Genomic DNA, 21091 nt, shown 5'->3' on the forward strand with positions numbered 1-21091 from the left:
GCAGCACAGAGGTGAACACAAGGGAGGGCCACTACAGTTGGTATCGCAGAGGTTCCAATTTTGATAATAGATTTTGCTTATTGAGAAACTGACAGAATTCCAATTTGGACACTAGATTTTTTTTTTTTTTTTTTTTTTTTTTTTTTTTTTTTTTTTTTTTTTTTTTTTTATCTTAAACGGTGAAAACTGGCACTTTTTGTTGGCTATCTGCCTGTGATTGATAAAGTGTCATGCATTCCATGGATAAGGTGTTGGTACATGTGAACACAAAGCATTATCTTTACCCTGATCCAAAACTTCATACACGATGTTCAATCTTTGACACCCAGCTTCACAGAACTGGAAATAGCATTTTTAATAACAATTTCAGAAATTATAGGCTATACGTTGGCTGTATGGGTATCGCAACTTACAACAGGACTTTACAATGCCTGAAGAAGGAAAAAGACCAAAACACAGGGTACTAGGTTTATTAGCTATAGTTCCGAAATGCAAAGATAATCACCTTTCCTGGGTACATTTGATGACAAACTCTGCACATGCGTGGACAGCTCTTCCTCCTGGTCCAATCCAGTGGATTCTTGGTACTTCTTTCAAATTTCGCAAGAGTGCTCACCCCCATCAGTCACATGCAACTCATTGATGCATTTCATCTTTGTAGGTGGTTGCAAGCGTATACAGGGGACACAAAACATCTTTACTACCCTATAAGAGTAATCCACTTGAAGTTAAAAATTTAATAACAAGGCAGAACAAATTTCTGCATAAGGAGGTGATGACTCTACTCTTACAGGAGGGGATCATCAATGCATGCACGGTTATCTGTACAAAAATCATTGGAATCCTTAGCTGCAACAAATTCCCATCACATATTGCCACATTAATGCCCTGAATTGCACTGAAACAAAAGGTATGAGCATTTAGGAAGTGCTGCTGGAGTAGATATATAATAGGATTTTAGTAGGGAAGACGAATGCTCAAAGCACATCTACCAAATTGTAGGAATAAATAAGAACAATATAAGCACATACTGCTCATTACTTGTAATCAGAATCACTGAACACAGAAATCAGTTAAAGTGAAAAAAAAAATTCAGCGTGAAGTAATTGAGGCCATTCATTGCAGCTTGAAAATCTATCAAGATAAGTGAAGGTTTTGAAGAAGAGTAAGTCGGAGATCAAGCTAATTTTAGTATGCAGATAATAAACTCTTAGATCCATCAAAGTCAGCCTTTTGCAGTTATAGAAAGCAGAAACTCTAAAAAAGCAACTAGATAGAAGATTCCAACGATAAGAAATGCATAGATGTAGTTGACATAGACATCTACACATTGCCCAAGTCATATGGATATGGAATATCAAAAATTAAAGCTCCTGTCTAGTCACCATTTACCATGTTGCTTGGCAAGTTGGAGTGTGCTTAGGCATGCATGTGCATGTACCTGTGCATGATAAATGGATCTGTATGAGAGGTGCTACTTCGACTCACATATGTTTAAAATAGAGAAACCAGCAGGCAGCAGCATTTCAAGATGCAAGGAAGGTGTCATTAACAAGACAGAGATATATAACTTATGTTATTCTGACAGTTCTGGAGATTGCTCTTCCAGATTCTAAGTGGAAAGCAAAGTCCCAAACATACAATTTCTGAAATATTGATATCTTCTGGACCAGCCACCATGCAGCTGACTCTGCACAAAAACATAAATAAGCATGAACCTTCAGAAAGATTTCGATAAAAAAGAACTTGGGAAGAAAAATAGCTCTGGAAAATTTGGAGCAACAAACAAGTTTACTACAGTCAAATATCACCTTCAACCTTTGATTACCAGAATCAGATGATGCCCTGAATATTTTGTGATGGCATCCTTTACAACACCAAACTGATGATCAACTAACTTTTCTGCTTTAGGAGTGAGCATTTTCCACCAGAGATATATTAACATGCCATGTGCCATCAACAGCTAAAAAGCCTTGTCTATCTTATGTTGGCATTGCCAATCATCTGTAATCATTCCTTTCTATCAAGGTCCCTTTTTTTTTAATGAAAGCATTATCAAATATTTCTAAAGAACCTGTGTTCTGAAAATCTATAATGCCTATTTGTCAACCAACTTATTATCTTGCTGTGACTAAAGTTCTGTAGGAGGAGGCATTATTTATTCATCAAATCACTTAAAGAAAATAAATCTTCCTTACTTATGAAGTTGCATACTTAAAAAAAAAAAAGAAGTATGCAGTGCTTACAATGGTTGAGAGTTAACTACATTATCCAAAATACAAGTCTGCAGTGCTACAATGAACAACCAATGATTCTGCTATAATTCAACTCACATGGATAGTCAAAGGTGACTACTTGGACACCATCCAATGCTTCGCCTAGCATTTCCTTCCATCTACAAAGGTTCAGAAATCTTTTCCAGTTTAGAGCAGCATTATATAGCTTACAAAGCAAGTATAAAAATATAACTAGCATATGCCTTCAAACAGGATAGTTCTAGGAGCACGCATTTTCCATTCACATCTACAACAAAGAATTTCCTGTGGAATACATAATCTTTAATCATCAAGATTGTGTTCAAGAGCGCTCCAAGAGAGGAGGCCTATAACAAAAAAAAGCCATTATTAATCAACTTAAATCAGTGAGAATTGGTCAGAAAAGTAAACTGACCTACGTCTGACTACTTCTGAAGATCATAATTTAGGTGCTAATGAAACCAAAGCTTACAATGTAACAATATATCCCAGATACCGAAATCAAGTTCAAAGTCACTCTTCTGAAGATCTAACTATGGTAAAATTTTCCTAATATTTACACAAGGTCCCCATCAAGGTATCTGTAATCACAGATTTGAATGTTTCGAAGTTGGGACGGAAATCACTTCCCATCCTTGTGGTTACCCTCAATGTCACAACTAATAGAGGATGGGCTCTACTTCAGGTGGACTTAAAGAATGCATGTACATGGAAAGTGTTGTGGGGGGATGGCATCCTTAGTCCTACATCCATTGTGAGTCAAGAAGAAGTATGACTTATATGAATTGGAACCTTCTCTCCCTTATGAGGTATTTTTTAAAGGACAAAATCGTGAGGCTCCAAATGATCAAGACTCACCGAAGCCTAAGGCCCACTGAAGCCCAAAAATGGTCAAGAGCTAAAGTAGACAATACCTCACATACGTGAAAGCGGAGTTAACCAACCATCCGAGCCATCCGACCCCTTGACCACAATAGAAAACATTAAAAAAAACATGCATATGGTTCGGTATTATGGTTTTCTACACAAATGGGAGGAGACAATTTTATGCAAAATGAAGAAAACCAATTATGTCTGAAAATGATATCCTATAGCATTGTAAATATGTAGCAGTTATAATATTTGTAAGAGAAACTGCCAATGTTAGTTATTAATATTTAAAAATACAATGGCCAATGATTATCACATGGTACCTATGTCGACCCTTAAAGGATACCCCAGGAACTACTTGCTAAGCATGGAGGCAGCTCATCCAAAGAGTGTTAAAGTATGACTTTGATTTGTGAAAAGGGAATAAAGAAATTGCACACCAATCCAGTTATCTCACCAACGAAGGTCAAATGTCACTGAGGGCATATTTAATTCATAAAAAGTGAATTACAGTGTGAATGAGCTGGAAGTGCACATTTTTAGTTAGATGGATAGACCAACTTTCCCTGAAGTGCAGAATTTGCATTCCATAGAACCACCAAAGCAGTGATCTCAACTTTGCCCGCCACCAAGATATGTGGAAGCATTCAAAATAACCCTAACTCCCCCAGACGACAAGTTTGGAGATCGATTTTCACCAACCTCCAACCAAATATATAGCCCGTATGCACGACCTAAAATCTGCATATCACTGAATTTAGACTCTAGCTTGATGGAAATCAAGACGCATGTCAATCCGAATACGACGATTAGCGCCGTCTCAGAACATATTTACTAGTAGAATCAGGTTGAATCCTGATACCCAATTCATCAAAATAAGGTCAATTTTTTCACCCTCGCATGCCATAGATTCCCAGTCTTTAGACGCACAAATTAGGCCGAAATACGGAATTCATACTTACAGTCAAAAACCAAGACAGCCCTCTTTCACACAGAGAAACCCTTTATAAAGAAACATTCTTTTAGGTTCCTACAGAAATCGACGCTTTAGAAGCTATTAGAGGTCGAAGAAATCAAATAAAGATGCACTTTGGGTTGTTTTGGAATGGGCGCAAGAAATTGGGACTCACCTCACCATCCATTCGGAAGTGGAAGGTGCACCAGTGAGAACCCGAGAGGCGACGAATCCGTCCTCGAACACCTCCCCCCCCTCCCCCCCCCCCCCCCCCAACTGGTCGCCTTCTCCTTGCTCTGGCCCTTCGACGTTTAGTTTACCGGGAGGCTCGGAAGCCATGGGAGCTGTGGCGGTTAAGGATTAACGGAGGAAAAAAAACATTACCAACCTTGGAACAGGTTTATGAGAGCGCAAATTGACACTACCAACCCAATGCGTTATATCAAGCCCACGACCCCGCTCCTCTCTGCCCTCTGAGATGGCCCTCCAATTGGATAGGACGGCTTTTAAGTCATGGGCCTAGTACATGGATGCATATACATCAAAGCGTCAGTCTAGTTAAATCCAGTTTTGTTGGCCTAGGCCTCAGCTTTTTTGTATGGATACTAAATTTGATGCCTCTATTTGTTATCACCGGGCAACCATGGCTTATTGCTGTACCTGGGAACAATTCAACTATGGGCAGAGATTTATATTTGAAAAAGAAAATCTAGGAAAATTATATAAAAAAATTTAATAGCTAATAATTAGAAAAGATATAAGAAGCATAGATTATGTAAGACTACTGCAAGATGTATGTATCTATTTGTCTCAAATGAGAATGGGAGTTCTTTTGGCCTTTGGCTCACTTCTTTTATCCCTCTGTCACCATTTTGACCCTTAGATGATGATCACAGCGAAAACAAAATCATCATCAACAACAACAACAACAACAATATATATATATATATATATATATATATATATATATATATATATATATATATATATATATATATATATATATATAGTTTATATGTTGTAATATTTTATGTATAATTTGAAAATAATAAAAATTGTTCTTGATTGAATTGTTTTTCATGAGTAGTTCATAGAATCATCGGGCAAAAACATCAATAATAGTTCAAAGATTTTTTTTTATTATTTAGACAACATAATTCATGTTTATGAACTTTGACCTAAACGTCAACAGGATATACATGAGACCAAACAAGGCTATTTCGAGAAAATCGCATAGAGTCACATGTTCTTTTTTCTTTCCTTTTTTTTAAGTACCATTTTAAAAGTGCTTGTAGTAGGACCATTAGCAACTTCAGCGGGCACTTCACCCTAATGTCACAGCTAAACCTCTGCGGTAACAAGTCCCGCATGCTCGCTTGTAAGGCCAACTTCTCTTAACATGATGGATCCAATATCATGTTTAAATGGAAAATTTTCTCAAGAAAAAGGGAACAGACATCCAGGATCAGATAAAGCTGAAGTGTCCGTATCCAGACTGGGAACCTCTTGTAAGATAATGGATGATCACAGAAGACAAGGGGTTTTTGGGAATGTCAAAAGGAATTTCCACTACAACTTGAGCTACTAGTTAGGAGATATGGCTAAGATGCTTGTACTCGTTATTCTTCTCGTGGCTTTGCTATGCCTTCAAAGGTCAGACTGAGCCACTCTACTGAGAATTCTCAAAATCTGATTCTGATATTCCCATCAATGTCAAATATTTAAGATATGAAAGTCCCACTAGATGGCCATTATCCTTCATTGGTTCATCCATGTGGCCTGTATATAAGAAAGAGGCTTGAATCCAAACTTTCAGAAAACTAAGCCAAAGAGTGAGCAATGCCCACTGTGAAGTGCATTCCACTATGGAGGGGATTACAAGCTCTTCCACAGGGTGAAGAATTCCAGCCTTCCTTATATTAGGAAGTAGTGCGATGGCATCCATGGCTCACTCTCCCTCAAGGGCTTTCGGCATTGTTAAAGGCTAGCTGGAAGCTCTTGGAGGAGAGTGGACAATGCGTGTCATTCATTTGATCGTATGTTCTTTACCTCCTCTCATCATCAGCACCATGAAATCATCTTTTGAATTAAATTTCTCGATTTCTTTTCCTACCTAATGGATCTTTTCCTGCTTTGAGTGAATTACCGATCCTAATTCTGTGATATATAATTTCTCCTGCTTTATACTTTTCAACTGAAGCAAGACATAGTTTCGTGCTAATCTAAGAATGGACTACTGACAACTGAATTGTTTTTGTTTTTCTTTGCCAATCCTATTTTAAAGAACATAGATGTAAATATTATAACATCTAAGTGGGCTACGGTGCTCCATGGGGCATACTAATTTTTTATTTTTTATATATTTTTTATCATCAGATTAAATATGGATCATTCAGATTTTAATCGAACGAAGATCTTGATGTATAGTTGATGGGTAAATATTTCAAACTTAAGAGTTATTTGATTTTTTTTTCCCCAAAAACCTCTTCTCCGTGCCACCGAAGGTGAAGAAGGAGCGGGAAGATATGATGGTAGGGGGTATTTTGTAGAGAAGCCACAGATGGCGGGGAGCAATGGCACGGGAAGCAGCGGATGCCCTCGAAGGTGGAGTAGGCACGGGAGCGGAGGGGGTAGGTTGCACAGGGGGCAGGGGAGGAGGGCGGAGCATCAGTGGGCAGAGGATCCGACGGGAGGTGGTGGGGGCGCCATGGGTGAAGGAGGGGTACGTGATGGCGGAGCCACGCAGGCAAAGGACCCGCGGGTGGGTGGTGGAGAAGAAAAAAGAAGACAAAAGAGAGAGGGAGAGGGGTGGGAGAGGAGAGGAGAGGAAGGCAGAGCACCGGTGGGCGAAGGATCCATTGGAGGGTGGTGGTAGCACCGTGGGCAAGAGAAAGGGCCGCGATAGTGGAGCTATGCGGATGGAGGAGAACCGACGAGCGAAGGACCCATGGGTGGGCGGTGGAGAAGAAGAAAGAACATAGAGGGGGGTTGCGGTAGAGAAAGAAAGACCGACGGGGGGCTATGGGAGGGGGGGGTGACGGGGCACGCTGCGGCGGAAAAGATAGAACAAGGGGGCGGGGCGTCCTGCGGCGGAGAAGACAGGAGGGGGGGTGATGGCATGAGCGTCGGGGGAGGGGGGGAGAGACCATCAGGGAGGGGATGGGGGGACAGTACAAGCATGGAAGGGGCGGCACGAGTGCCGGTGAGGGGAGGTAAGACTACCAGGGGGTGGCACAGAGCATGGGGGGGAGGGAGGAAGACTGTCGGAGAGGGTTGGGGGGTGTGGGGGTGTACGCAGCGTGGAGATGGAACGGATGGTAGAAGGAAAGAGCTAGATAAAATATTTAAAATATTTTTTATAATAAAATATTATAAAAGAGTATCATAGTAAAATTCAACATCTAAACATATCTGGTGGCAAATATAAATCTTGAGTGTAAAATTTATATTTATTAATCATCTCATTTAGTCGAAAAATTTTCCATCTTGAATGTTTCTTTGCAGTGATAGCAATATAAATATCGTGGTCTTTCACTGTATCCATTTCATCACTAGGCCTTGTGCACCGAGTCGGGTGTTCACTTTCCACGACAGCAGCATAGGGAGTACGATGACTCAACAGGGCATTTAAAAGCAATCATACTCTGAAACGAATCTCAAAGTCTACAGTGTATTGCTTTCGGCCCTAAGTAGCCACAAAGTTTCCACCACGCAGAGACCTGACCCACATCCTAATTGCTTCCAAAACTATCAATGGATACATGCTCCAGCAACCGAGGGACAAAAATGGGCTAGCTGCAGGGAAAATTTAGATCTTTCAGGCTAGATTAGTGGGCCAACCCACACAGCCATAGTTTGAACTCTCAACCGAGGCCCGGCCCATTTGCATCTCCCAGGGCAAGACGTTTCCTTGTAAATGATGACCAAAGAATCGAAGATATTAGCTACGGCATTTGTTATCATAGCATTGGCCAAACACAATACACAGAGCAATTATACGCCAATTTTTTAAACATTATTCAGGAAAACCATTCCATCTTCAAACTTCCAAGTGACAACCTACATCAAGGCCTTCCATGTCCTTTGCGAGGGAAGCCAACTTGCTAACTAGATAAGTCTTGCTTGTAGATGACACGGACTAGTCATCACCAAATGGATGCATCCATGAGAGTTACAGACCTGTAACTTTCCACCTTTTTCACCCATATCTCAAGCTTTACCTAACGCCCAGTCCTGATGATGATCCATGACGCGCGAAAGTTCTGGCGTAAGGGCAGGTTCTAAGAATTTGGCCCAGCAGCTGAGCCAATATATTTCAGTATGCCACAATGTTCAGGACAATGATTAGTTAGGCTGCGTTAGGTCGTGCAGCACTCGTTGCCTTAATGATTGAGTCTATTATGGAGCCTATGATTGCTCTGTTCTTCTATGCACTGTATCTTTTCCCTTATCTCAACCGCATGGTTTGATTTTGTTGACTTGAGACTGCTGCACCTGTGTATTTCGCGGACCTGATGTAAATGGACCCCATGTCCTGCTATTTTTCTGCACTTTCGTCACATGTCCATGTTAATTTGATACTTAAGAAGATTTGGAGGTGGATTCCTCTCTCTCTCTCAAAATCTTAAATTTAAAAAACCTTATCAGCATTTCAGGCAGAAAGACATCCTTGTGCCAGAGTTGTTACAACTGGCATCAAGACTTCTAGCTAATCATGTATACGATAGTGTGGATTCTTTGTCACATGAATTAATTTAGAAAGTGCACAAGTCTATGATGTGCTTAATGATGCCTAATCCTAGATGTATCAAGGCTAAAACATACGTAATCCCAAATTTATCGAGGCCAAAAGTTCCCGACTTGAATAAAATATCCCATACTCTCACAGGTTTAAGATGGTGCAGACATGGCAAAGTTAAGATGGCCAAGTTGGTCCAAGGTGCTGGATTAAGGTTCCAGTTAGAAAGGGCTTGGGTTCAAATCCCACTCTCAATAATTATTGCAAGCATGGAACAAATGTCTAAATCTGCAACACGCTCTGGCAAGACTCTGAGCAGAAGAAGATGTTCTTTTTGACCATTAACACTTCAAACGTACAATTCAATGCAAGGACTCCCTATCCAAAAATAAAATGCGAGGACTAGCATGTCTTATCCTAACAAGCTAGCTATCTAAAGAAATCTGTTTGATAGTTTTTTTTTTTTTTTTTTTTTTTTTCCCTTCAGCTTCTCTTTAGTGTATTAAATTTCGGACAATGAAACATCAGCAAGCTAGGTAAGAGCCCAGCAGTTAGGCTGTTTTTCTTGAAAAACTAAACTATGACCGAGTAGGCCAATCAAGGAATTTGATTAAATCAATAGACGAGGTTCACTTTTTGCCTCGGGCAAGTGAACTTTCACAATTTCTAATAAAATGAGAATTACAAAATTAATAAAGATAACAAGGGAAGTAATAAATCACAAGTAAGAGGATCGAAAAAGGAATTAAGTGCAAACAAGATTCTACATGCCACAGAACTAAGGGAAAAATGTTTAGATCATGAGTAAAAAAAAAAGTTTTGCAAGTGAAATCTAAGAATCTGGATCTATCTTGTGATATTTGCTTTCGACGACAATTTATACTTGCAGTAGCTACATTTGGAAGCAACAGCAATCCACATCAGGGATGTGATTCTAATCGGATGGTCTCTTCCCTCACGACCAGTTAGAAGTAGGGCGAGCCAATCACTTTCTATTTCCCATCAAGTATAAGCATAAATTATATAATTATTTAATTAATCAAGCAGTAATGATGACGATAGTCAAAGGATGCGAAGGGCAATGATGATAGCAATATCGCAATACATTCTCTCTATCAACCACATAAGAATCATATATAGGAATTCAAAAAGGCCCAAGAAAGTGCACTCAAAACAACAACATTTTCATGGTAAAAGAAAATCCTTTGAGGTGGCTATTGGTGCATGAAGCCACATATTGGTAGCTTGGCAACATAGTATTTTATCACCCCTATGCTTTATGCTAATTCCTACAACACTTATTAGTCACTTTATCCCACACAACCAACGGCTCTTTTCATGTGCAAGAAACCGGACCCCATGGCACAAATCCTAATCGAGTAGCTATCATGAAATTAGAGACCGGTAATGCAGAAGTGGTCGAGCAAGTCGCTATTCACCGGCCACCAAGTACTTGTGGAGTAGCTTGCACCTCCTTCTCTTACGCGGTGGGGTACCACCCAAACCCAAAGCCGAGAGCCAGAGAGGTAGGAGTTGGATCTGATCCTTGGACTGCGGATCCTGACCGGCTCCGAGTTGTGAGCATGTGAGCCAAGCGAAACCAAGCAGCCCCCCACTTGTCTCGCCTCTTCCCGGATGGCCACATGGGGATCGTGGGCATGTGAAGCCCATAGCGGGCCCAAACCATGACCTAAGCCCCGTCTCGTTCGTCCGCAGCCTTCCAACCAACCGGATTCCACCCCTGACGTCATCCCACTTGGATCTCAGCTTCGCAACTGCAGAAAACCTTGACCATTTCCGTAAAAAATCTCTCTCCAAAAGGTTCCAACCGTATACCCTAAAAAGCATTCTTTGGGATGACCACATTACCCAGTTAAAAGCTGTACGACCACTAATACTCATCGGTCACCACCTATGAAAACAATATATATATATATATATATATATTGTTGAAGCCAAGAGTTCATATCTCGGTGCACGAAGTATTATCCGTTTTGACCCATGATCTAATGATTTTACCCTCTCTTTTGAAGATATCTCACATCGAAAAAAGAAAAATGATCTCTTTCTATATAAGCATAATCTTTCTTAACTTACAATCGAAATGAAACTAATGATGTCCTAATGATGCTATCCCTTTTATACCACATTATATATATATATATATATGAAAATCTAAAACGAGCATACAAAGAGTCTCATAGCCAATTGCAACTCCAGTACCATAAGATATAATTATATAGAGATTAACAATGTAGCTGATTGAGTAGCAGCCTATATAATGGAGCATAGTAGCACAATTGTATTGAGCTCCTTGTTAGGCACTTACCTCAGCAAGTCGAGGATCTTGTTGTGATGGACGCTGCCGGTTGTATCTACTCTAAAGCTTCATAAAGCAGCCGATCCAAAAAAGGCAAAGTATCATAAGATGCCCTTGGCTGCCTGTAAATAAGCTTACTTAGTATTTGTGGTAATGTGGACTGATACAGTCAATGAGTTGATTAGCAAGAGAATCTAGGAAAACAACAGGAAGTAGGACCCCCTTACCAGCTACTTGTGGACTTCATGCCATCACCACTACACTCCTCGTAGTATATATGGTCACCTTGCAATGAGAGAAAAAAACCAGGTTCCTGTGTGTAGATATTGGGAGATCAGGAAGGAGTGAGAGGATCAGGGAAATTGCTGGGGGCGATGGGGAACCCAGAAGCCGAAGTGTATTTTGTCTTCATGAACTTTGATCCTGAGTACGAGCGCCTGCGAGCGAATCAGTTTGTGATACCCAACCAACACTTCATATTCTTTTCTTGATCTCTAATCAATAGAACTTCTCCCATTTTGTGGTCTTTTCTTGTGATGAAACCTCAGCAGGTCCACAAAATGTTCGGCAGAGCTTGATGCTTATCTGAGTAACAAGCACGACCAACTGCTAGCAAAGCTGCTTCGACCAAACACCTACAAGAAGAGATCTTCTCTGGCAATTGTTGATGGCTTTGCCGTGGAAATAACTGAAAACCAGGTGCTTCTCTTGGGTTTAAAGCATACCTTCTCTAGTTTCTATGTCCTTAACGGTGAAGTATATATATGCTGTTGCTGACAATATTATGATGGCGTCAGGCAGCTATCCTGAGATCAGCCAAGGAAGTGAGGGTGGTCGAGAAGAACCAAGAGCTTGCTTGATCCATGAGATGCGAGATGTATGTATTAAATGTTAGCAAGTTAAGAAGTAGGTAATATAATGTGGTTGTGTATTGGAATAATCGTCTTAAATTTATAACACCTATTTCTAGTAGTGTGACTTTTTGGCTCTTGAGCCAAGGGTTAAGTCAAGATTTAGGTAGCTGTCAACCTCCTAGAGCAGGACCTACCCAAGTAGAGTTTTCAAAGTCTTCATTGACTTTCATTTCAAGGCAATTGGTGCTTGAAGACTCTGAAGACCTTAATTTATTTATTGTCACTACCTTTCCTTTTGTTAAGCTCGAGTTCCTATTGATGTTTGAATCCGAAGTCTAATTAAATATATAAACCAAGTATCTAGCCCTGGAACTAGAACGAGAATGTGGGAGTGTTTGGCCATGCATTGTGTTAAATTTGGAAATATATGTTGATTTTGAAGTTGAGCAGATTGCTGTTCATCTGATAATAGCTATTTATGTGCTAGTTTTACTGATGGAGCTGATATCAAAGATACAAATGAGATGGAAAAAAAAACCAAACTAATGAGTCAGCTAATTCAAGTCGTATTATTTTGTGTGTATGAAACGCGTACCAAAATAGTCTATGACCATGATCTTCATTAGTTCATACAATCTCTAACATGGAAGCCAGATCGATCCCCGGCTGTAGCAATCGGGAGACAAGGATCACAATCATATATCCACGGGTGCACATTGTGATGAGAAATAAGAAGCACCAATTAGTTGCCACTCCAATTACACGCCATCATCTAGTTCTCACATTCACAGGAGACATGATTCCACATGAGCCTGAACAAGTAAACAACGTTCCTTTGGCGTTTGGTTTGGAACGTTGGCTGGTTTGCATGTTTGCCTGTGCGTGGACTAAGAAAATTTGCACTGGACCAAGATAATCTACTGTCCTAGCTTGCACCGAATATGTAATTCTCCAATGAGAAGGGGTATAATCCCTTGCATTCAAGACAATTTTTCTATTTGCTCCTCATTTGATCCCAGAACCAAAGTGACCATCAACTCCATCTATGGCAAAGCTTTTTTTGCTTGGACCGCATGGCTAACAAAAACGATATTGCTTAGCCTACCCATTGCCCACAAGCATCATCTCATCTACATTGCCTCAAACTAAACTATGAGCTTGAAATTAGAAACTCTTCACTCTCACTCAACCTGGACTTAAACATGCTAAATTAACGCAAGACAACTGAAAAAGAACGATGTTACGCATAAACCCTAGAAGACCAAAAAAAAGAAAACTTTTGTTCAATTTAAGCTTATAAAACAGAGAGTGAAAATTTCTGGAGAAGTATTCATGCAGACTAGATAAGAAAGATATTTGATTCAAGGAATCATAGTCATCTTTGCGACACCGAGTCTAAATGAGTTACACAATGGATGACAGCCAAATTCAGATTTGATTTGGGTACCGAAATGCAAACCTTTAAGAAGGCCATGAGAGAGAGACAAGAATTTCCAATTGGGCAGCGCCATGGCAGCCAACCACACAGCTCGACCGCACGTGATGCTCTATCTAGATTGCTGACACCAGTGAGCATAATTGGTTAAAATATGGGTTCTCTATCATGAATCTGAATGGCAAAAAAAAAAAAACAAACATTAGCAGTCTGCCCTTTTGCAGTGACTTGAAAGCTCTCATGCAATAATTGGGTACGAATGGAGACAACACCTGTGGATTGTTGGGGGTGGGATATGCATTTCTTTTGTGCTAATTAACACCAAGGAAATGCTGTCACCTCACTTCTGAGCATGTCCCATAACAGTAGCATGATATAATGTAGCTGTCCAGAAGAGTCCCACTAAATTAAGAACAGACATATGTCCAGGGCTTCTTGATTTAAGATGAAGCCTGTGACGATACTGTCAATAATGTAATTCGATAGGCATAGCCTCCACTTGTCAGGATCTGTGGTGCCCTTTTTCGTGTACGAGTTCCTGATCCTGTTGAATTAGTTCACAAATGAACTCGAGCATATATATAGCCTAGATACTGTCTTACAGAACTTTTGAACTATAGCTTACAATAGATCTTTATGATATCTTAATCTTACACCCACGACGTTCTCATTTTGATTCTTTTGATAGCCCGCTTGTGTCCTGTAGACTTGAATCTGCTCCTGGTAACAACCAAGCATACTCCTGCAATGGAGTGAGAAAATGCAAAATAAAAGGGGAAGGTTATTAGCAACAAGAGAACAAACATAACTCAGAGAAATGATGCAGCACCGATAGAATCTATGCAGGGGAACATTGCGAAGGAATTCGAGGAGCCGGTTGATGGAAGGAAAACTCCAAAGGAGACCCCAAAGGCCATAGCCAAAGATTGCTCAAGCTGGAGAAAAGATTGATGGGAAACTCAGGTCTTTAGAGATTAGACAGCCAGGAGGTACTAAAGACACAGAAAAGACTGATGGGAAACCCAAGGCGTAGTCTCTCATGGATGGGATGTTTTGGCTCTAGGAGGTACTCAAAAGCAACATAGCATCTCTCAAGATCTGAGGAGCTTTTTTTTTATTTGGACATCGATTCGAGGATCTTCCAAAAGTCAAAAGAACCATGGAAGCTTGATCCAATGGGAAAATTCTTTAGAGGAAGCCCTTTCAGACCACCTCAGAAAGTAGTCTTTGAAAAAGAAGGAATAAAGAAAAAAGAGCAGCTCTCCGAGGTTCAAAGAATCAGATATCTATAGCCTTATCCTTGTTTAGAGATACTATAGAGCGATGTTATCATCATGCCAAAACTCACTCTCAAAAGAAGGATTAAAGAAAATAATTCTAAAATACAGAAATGACCACAATCGACAACTTTTGGTTTGAGAAATAGTATAAACTTTCTGACATTCACTGTCAAGTAGTTGCTATATATATATATATGAAAATAGTCTTGATACAAGATCAGAAAAATCGAACTTAGACATCTTAATGGTTTTCACTGTGACTTTGATACACGATCAGAAAAGACGAAGCTGGACATCTTACTGGTTTTAACTGTGAGGCTCTATAATTGCAGACTATCAGTGTGGCGAAAAGAGAAGGGCCTTTAATAACTTCATTGAGTATGAACTTTAGAACACAATGCATGCATATATCTGTTTTTCCCGTAGAATGAAACATTAGTGACAACTACAAAGCAAAGATGCTAATGATTAAAAAAAAAAAACGCAGGATCTGCACTTTCTGCTGTTTCTCATCCCAGCCCCCAAAATGAAAATTTTGATAATTTCGAAGCTGAAGGTGATGGTATTGATGATGATAACAGCAGCAATGGCAACATGTAGAAATGAATTGAAGTTGGCAATTGCTGACCACACTTCAATAGGACTTTTAGCATATAGGTATGAGCAGCTGTTCAACAAGCGAATTTGGACATCTGATTCTTAACCTTAAAAGGGAAAATCAGAGAACCTAGTACTAATTTTTTTCAAGAAAAAAGACAGAGAAAATTTTGCAATGAATATAAGCTTTAGCATAAATCAAATTGATTGAGCACAAAAATATTCCTTGAGATATGACTGAATACAAAAATCATAGTACAAATATTAGAATTCCTCTCTTAAACATTAGAAAAAATGGCTCATGACCTTCTAGTGCGAGACTGGCCTAAGCATACTAGCTTACATTACCCAATATGTACAATGAAATACTTAAGTGCAAGAAAAAAAAGATATGGACAAAAATGTTTACATGATTCTGGTGGAAGATTTGACTGACAGCCAGCTACGATAAATTGGTCATTCCTTTCTGGAGCATTCGTATAGAGTTTCTCTTCATAGCTGACCCCCTATCAGCAAGGGGACAAATATCTGGTGGTGGCAGTGGATGCTTGTGGAAATGATCGTAATTGCCTGTTGCAAACTCTGATAGCACGAAATAATTCATTTCAAAATGAGGCAACACCAGAACAGCAACCAAACCACAACCAATCCTGGCAAAGTAGGAAAGTCTTGAACCCGACACAATAAGGGGACAAAAACAAGTGTTACAAAAATAAGAAAGTAAATGGTTGTAGATTCAATTCTCTTGCATATATTGCCAGAAGTTTACTGCAAAAATTATGCCCTTGAGAGTCATTGTTAGGTCTAGTCGCAATTCACATACCTGTCATGCATGAGCAAAATATTAATCTGACCTGAAGGTTGTGGAAGCAGTAATGCTAAAGCATGATAGTTTCAATTGGGCGAATCTAACCAGGAACTTCCACAAAACACACACACCATCTGGTTTTTCAGCTCGAACAGACCTAATGCCAATATAATGACATATTAAAACACCATGGAAGAACAAAATTGAATGCAATATGTTGCGGTTCTGTAGAGGGGATAATGAATTTATTGGCGAGAATCATTGCTAAAATCATACTCCAATCCAGGCTTGAACCCTGAAGGTGGGACATCCCAACGTATGTCTCAAGAAATATCAGACTCCAGTCAAAACAAATTGTGTTTGAGTTCCATTTGAAATATCGTTGGCCTCATTGGATATTTTTATTAACAACATAAAAACTCTTGAATCAGAAGAATCCTGTCATATTTTGTATACAGACAAAATTTCTACTCTAGAAGTGATTGCTCCACATATCAAGTATTAAAAAAGTATTACCAGATTTTGGCAGTGAAGATATCATAACACATAGTATGCCAAAATCCCATACTTATTTTATGAAGTTTCTAGAAATAATCAAAGAACAAGAGACAAAAACAGGAAAATAAGCCACTTGGAAGTTTTTTATGCAAGCAATCATAAATGAAATAATTTGAAAAGATATAACAAGAGAGCTATACATTATTGCAAATCCATCCATGCTAGAACAAGAAAAATATTGTAAAGGTCTTTCTTATATGACTTGCATATGAATATCAACCTCCACAACCCCCAGCCACTTGCCACTTGAACAAAGAAAAAATCCAATTACACCTCTCGATAAAAGGTACCCAAATTCCTCTTTGAGATTTTCAAAGAATCTTTTACAAATGAACCCTAAAACCATGTTAAAGTCCAAACCTTGAACCTCTACCTTCAGGAGAATACTTAAGAGGATAATTTAAATTTTAAAACCTTGCAAAACTAGCTCTCTCTCTGTCTCTACACACACAGACACATGTAGTCTTTTTTTTCTTGGGGGGGGGAGGGGGTGTTTAATGGGGAAAATAAATAACAAACAGATCTAGCTTATAAAACTTGTATGAAATTTCACAAATTCAGGAAGAGCTTATCAAACTTATGCCAAACAGAATACATGGATTCACTGAACAAAGTAAGCTTGACATAAGCTTGTACAATTGGGTTGGTGAAAAGATTTTCGAAGGCCATTAATCAATTGAACAAAATCTCCAGATTCTTGACAACACCATGTACTAGGTTCTTCCTATATCAGTTTGCATCATGGTATCAACTTCCAATGCAAAAATTCTCTTTTGCAGGCCTTTAAGCCAGCTTCGATGCTGGTTTTGGGCCATCTCCAACCATAGGCATCGGCAAACAGAGAAGAAACTTGTGCAAACACTAGTTGTTTACATAAATGATGTTTTCCTTCATTTTTTTATTTAAATTGCAGAAGTTTTTTCATTCGCCAAGTTTTCCTTTGGGTTTTCATCTCTCTCCTTTTAGTATCAGGAACAGCTTATGGATTCTTATTTTAACTCCGGTTGATCTCTTGGGCTAAATTAAGATTGTTTTGGGATCCTGTTTAAAATAGAAGTAGTGTCCAAGAATCCTAAGCTATATATAAGTGGAGTGAAAAAGTCCTAACACTAAGTTTTAGCAAGTTTCTTACATCTTTTATATACACAAGTTTGCATGGAAATCCAAATATTTTAAGTTCCTTTATTTTTCCTTTATGTTTCTATACTGTGCTATTAAGTCTCTCTAGAAAGGGAAAATCAACATTGTTTTAGTCATAATAGGAGCCCTTTCACATATAATGGAAAGATCTTAAAGGAACTAGACACCTAAGAAGCAATAGTAGAAGCATCAATATAGAATTTACGTTATGCTCATACCAAATTGCTGCCATCACGAAAATCATATATGTAACAAGTGCATGTTAACATCTTCGAGTTTCTCTTCCACAATCCTAAGCAAGACCTGACAACACATCAAAAAAAGACGGTTAGAAACCATACAAAAACTTATGTTGTACTTTATTGAGAGAATTGAAAACCAACTACTGAGATGCAATGCACTTTGAACTCATGGTAAAGCCTGGCTCTTACCAAGTAAACAGCATCATTTCTTTTTCAATTGGATGACCACCAAATATAGCATCTCTTCATTTCTTAGGTACCTAAGTGGTTTATCATAGTTAGTTGAAGGATGGTGAGAGCAATGAAAATAATGCTTTGACAACATAATTGCTTCTTGAGATAATAAGACCTTTCATCTTGCATACTGTGAAGCAGCTAGAGGATGCTGAAGAAATCAGATTCTCAACATATTAGCTCTGCTTTACTACATTACTTCTGATACAGCAGTGAACAAAGTGAGTGTGCTCATAACATCTGGCTGTTATATTCCAAACTGGTAGCTGCTACAATAATTTGAATTGTAAAACAGTTGCCGACTCATCAGAACATCAATCAACATCCTTAGAGTATATGACTGGCAGCAAGTCTAAAACTTATCTAGCTGGCTAAACTTATAAATATACTCTAGGAAAAGAGAAACCATCACCGTAGATAGAACAATGCCATTCAAAATAATTTCATTGAGCACCTTAATTGCTTCCTTAATCTCATCTTTGATGCAAAAGCACTGCAGAATAGCATCGAATATTTCTATATTTGTCTGAAGCCCCTTTTCTGTCATCATACTCATAGTACTTTTAGCTTCCTTTAAGTGAATATTTTTACAGTACGCATTAAGTATACATGAATACATCATAGCATTGGGTTTCGTCTCATTCTCTAACATATGATGCAGCAAATTCTCTGTATACTGGCACCTCCCAGCCTTACACATTCCATCTGAAAGTATACTATAACTTACAACATCAAGCTCCCCTCCCTTATGAGCCATTTCTTCCACCAAATTTGCAGCACGCTTGAGATCACCTACCTCAAAAAAACCAGACATTAAAGTATTATAACTCACCGCATTCGGTCTTAGTCCCTGCCTTTCCATATCACATAATAAATCCTGTGCAGCCTCAATTTTCCCAATCTTACAGTACCCACCCATCAAGGTGTTATAAGTGATCACATCAGGTTCAGTCGCTTTCCTTTTAATCTCCTGGAGAAGCTTCCTGGCTTTGTCCATGTTACCTATTTTGCAAAATCCACGGATCACAATATTATATGCAACAACATTATTACCGAATCCTGTCTTCCATCTGGCAAAAGAGCCTGATTGCTTCCTCAAGTTGCCCCTCTTCACATAACCCATTTAGCACAGTACAATAAGTGAACTCATTAGGGTCTACCCCTTTTTGAGTCATTATGTCAAAAAGCCTCAATGGCTCTTCTACCATCCCCTCTTTACAGAGTCTCCCCATGACTCCTGTGTACGTGACAACATTTGGAGTGAGATCATGACACGCCATCTCTTGGATCATTCACATGGCCTCTTCCAGTTGCCCATCCTCACATAGTCCATGAATTAGAGCAGTGTAAGTTATGACATTTGGAGAGAAGCCCTTCTCTGACATTTCATCAAAAAGCAATTTTGCTTCAACTAGTTGCCTCTCCTGACACAATCCATTTATAAAGCCAGTATATGTTACCACATTACCCTTAAGTCCCAATTTGACCATCCTAGTGTAAAGCATCTTCGCCAACTTCATCTTCCCATCACTACAGAGCCCAGCTAAGACACAATTGTAAGCAATGACACTTGGAACCAATCCAATTCTCAGCATTTCAGAAATCAATCGCACGCCTAATTCTGAATTCGAATTACTGCAGACAAAATCAATCAAAATTGAATAGGTTCTGCTATTAGGGCTCGGCCCATTCTCCCTCATCTCACGCAGAAGGCCAAACGCATCCAAGATTCTGCCTTTTATGCACTAGCCCTTGATCGGAGTATTGCAAGATATCACATTCGGAGAGTAAGACCAGAATCTTATTTCGTCGAACACCTGGCGTGCAAGGTCCAAATGGCTCGAGTCGCAGTAACAGTTGATGAGGATGTTTAGGGTGACGACGTCCGGAGGCACGACGGAACGTCGCATGGAGTGGTAGAGGGAGACCGTGGACTCCAATCTACGAGCTCCGGTCAGAAAAGATAGTACGAGGTTGAAGGAGAAAACGGAGGGCGGCTTCGAGCTCGTCTCAGGGACTCGGATTAGCAGGGAGACGGCGTCATCGATCATGCCGGACTTCAAGAGAGATTCGATCAGGTCTTCGGTGGCGGACGGCGAGAGGCCGAGGGGGGACACGGAAGATAGGAGGGCGAGGTTTCGAACCCTAGAAGGAGAAAGGCTAGTAGCAACACGTTGAAGAATCCATGTTCTTCGCCATGTTATCAGCATTGTTTTTGGGGAACGCTTGGAAAAAAAGACGAGGGTTATAGCGGCTGGAGGGGCGTCGGGATTTTAGGGGCCCAGGATCCCGGTTGTATCCTTCGCGCGAAAGAAGGTACACGTTCCTTCGCACCCAACGACCGTCAGATCGTACCCATGTCGCTTTGACATATGTTGAGAGCGTGACCAACGGAGATCGGAACGCTGAATCGGACGCGGGAAAAATTTAAACATACGAACCGCGGACGATCCGACAGTCAACGGGCGCAAAGGAAGTGTTTGGTTCTTTGGCGCCTAGGATATAACCGGGACTCAGTTTGCCGGCTATTGAGGTGGCGTGCTCGCAGACGAGGGTAGCCAATCAAGTCAATCGACCAATCATTTGATGATACCGAGGGTTTTTTTTCTCAATTGGGGGTCCAGGCGTGCGTTTTTGAGACAAGACTTCCTGCGTAGTTCTCGCAATTTTTAAATGAGCGAGCTCACTGATCAGTCCATTTATTCTATGTGAAACTTTATGACTGTACCCAATACTTAAGGCTCTCGATAGCACCATCCATCCACAATTAACGGGATAGATAATAACTGAAAGAGGTGATTTGTG

At 39.8% G+C, this 21091-nt stretch overlaps 1 protein-coding gene and 1 pseudogene across 2 annotated transcripts; one reads left to right on the forward strand and one right to left on the reverse strand.

Moving 5' to 3' along the window:
- Window positions 1–251: 251 nt before the first annotated feature.
- Window positions 252–20754, reverse strand: LOC105040711 (uncharacterized; annotated as a pseudogene).
- Window positions 11464–12072, forward strand: LOC105040712 (subtilisin-like protease SBT2.5). Of its 2 annotated transcripts, none has more exons than XM_010917370.4 (3): window positions 11464–11589; window positions 11687–11837; window positions 11936–12072. In XM_010917370.4, the coding sequence occupies exons 1-3, from the start codon at window positions 11513–11515 to the stop codon at window positions 11996–11998; spliced, it is 291 nt and encodes a 96-aa protein (XP_010915672.1). In that variant the 5' UTR covers window positions 11464–11512; the 3' UTR covers window positions 11999–12072. The 2 variants fall into 2 exon arrangements, with proteins under 2 accessions (XP_010915672.1, XP_019705181.1); XM_019849622.3 differs by having other exon boundaries at window positions 11690–11837.
- Window positions 20755–21091: the final 337 nt, after the last annotated feature.

This window comes from Elaeis guineensis, chromosome 3 (genome assembly GCF_000442705.2).
Source record: "Elaeis guineensis isolate ETL-2024a chromosome 3, EG11, whole genome shotgun sequence".
Lineage (NCBI taxonomy): Eukaryota > Viridiplantae > Streptophyta > Magnoliopsida > Arecales > Arecaceae > Elaeis > Elaeis guineensis.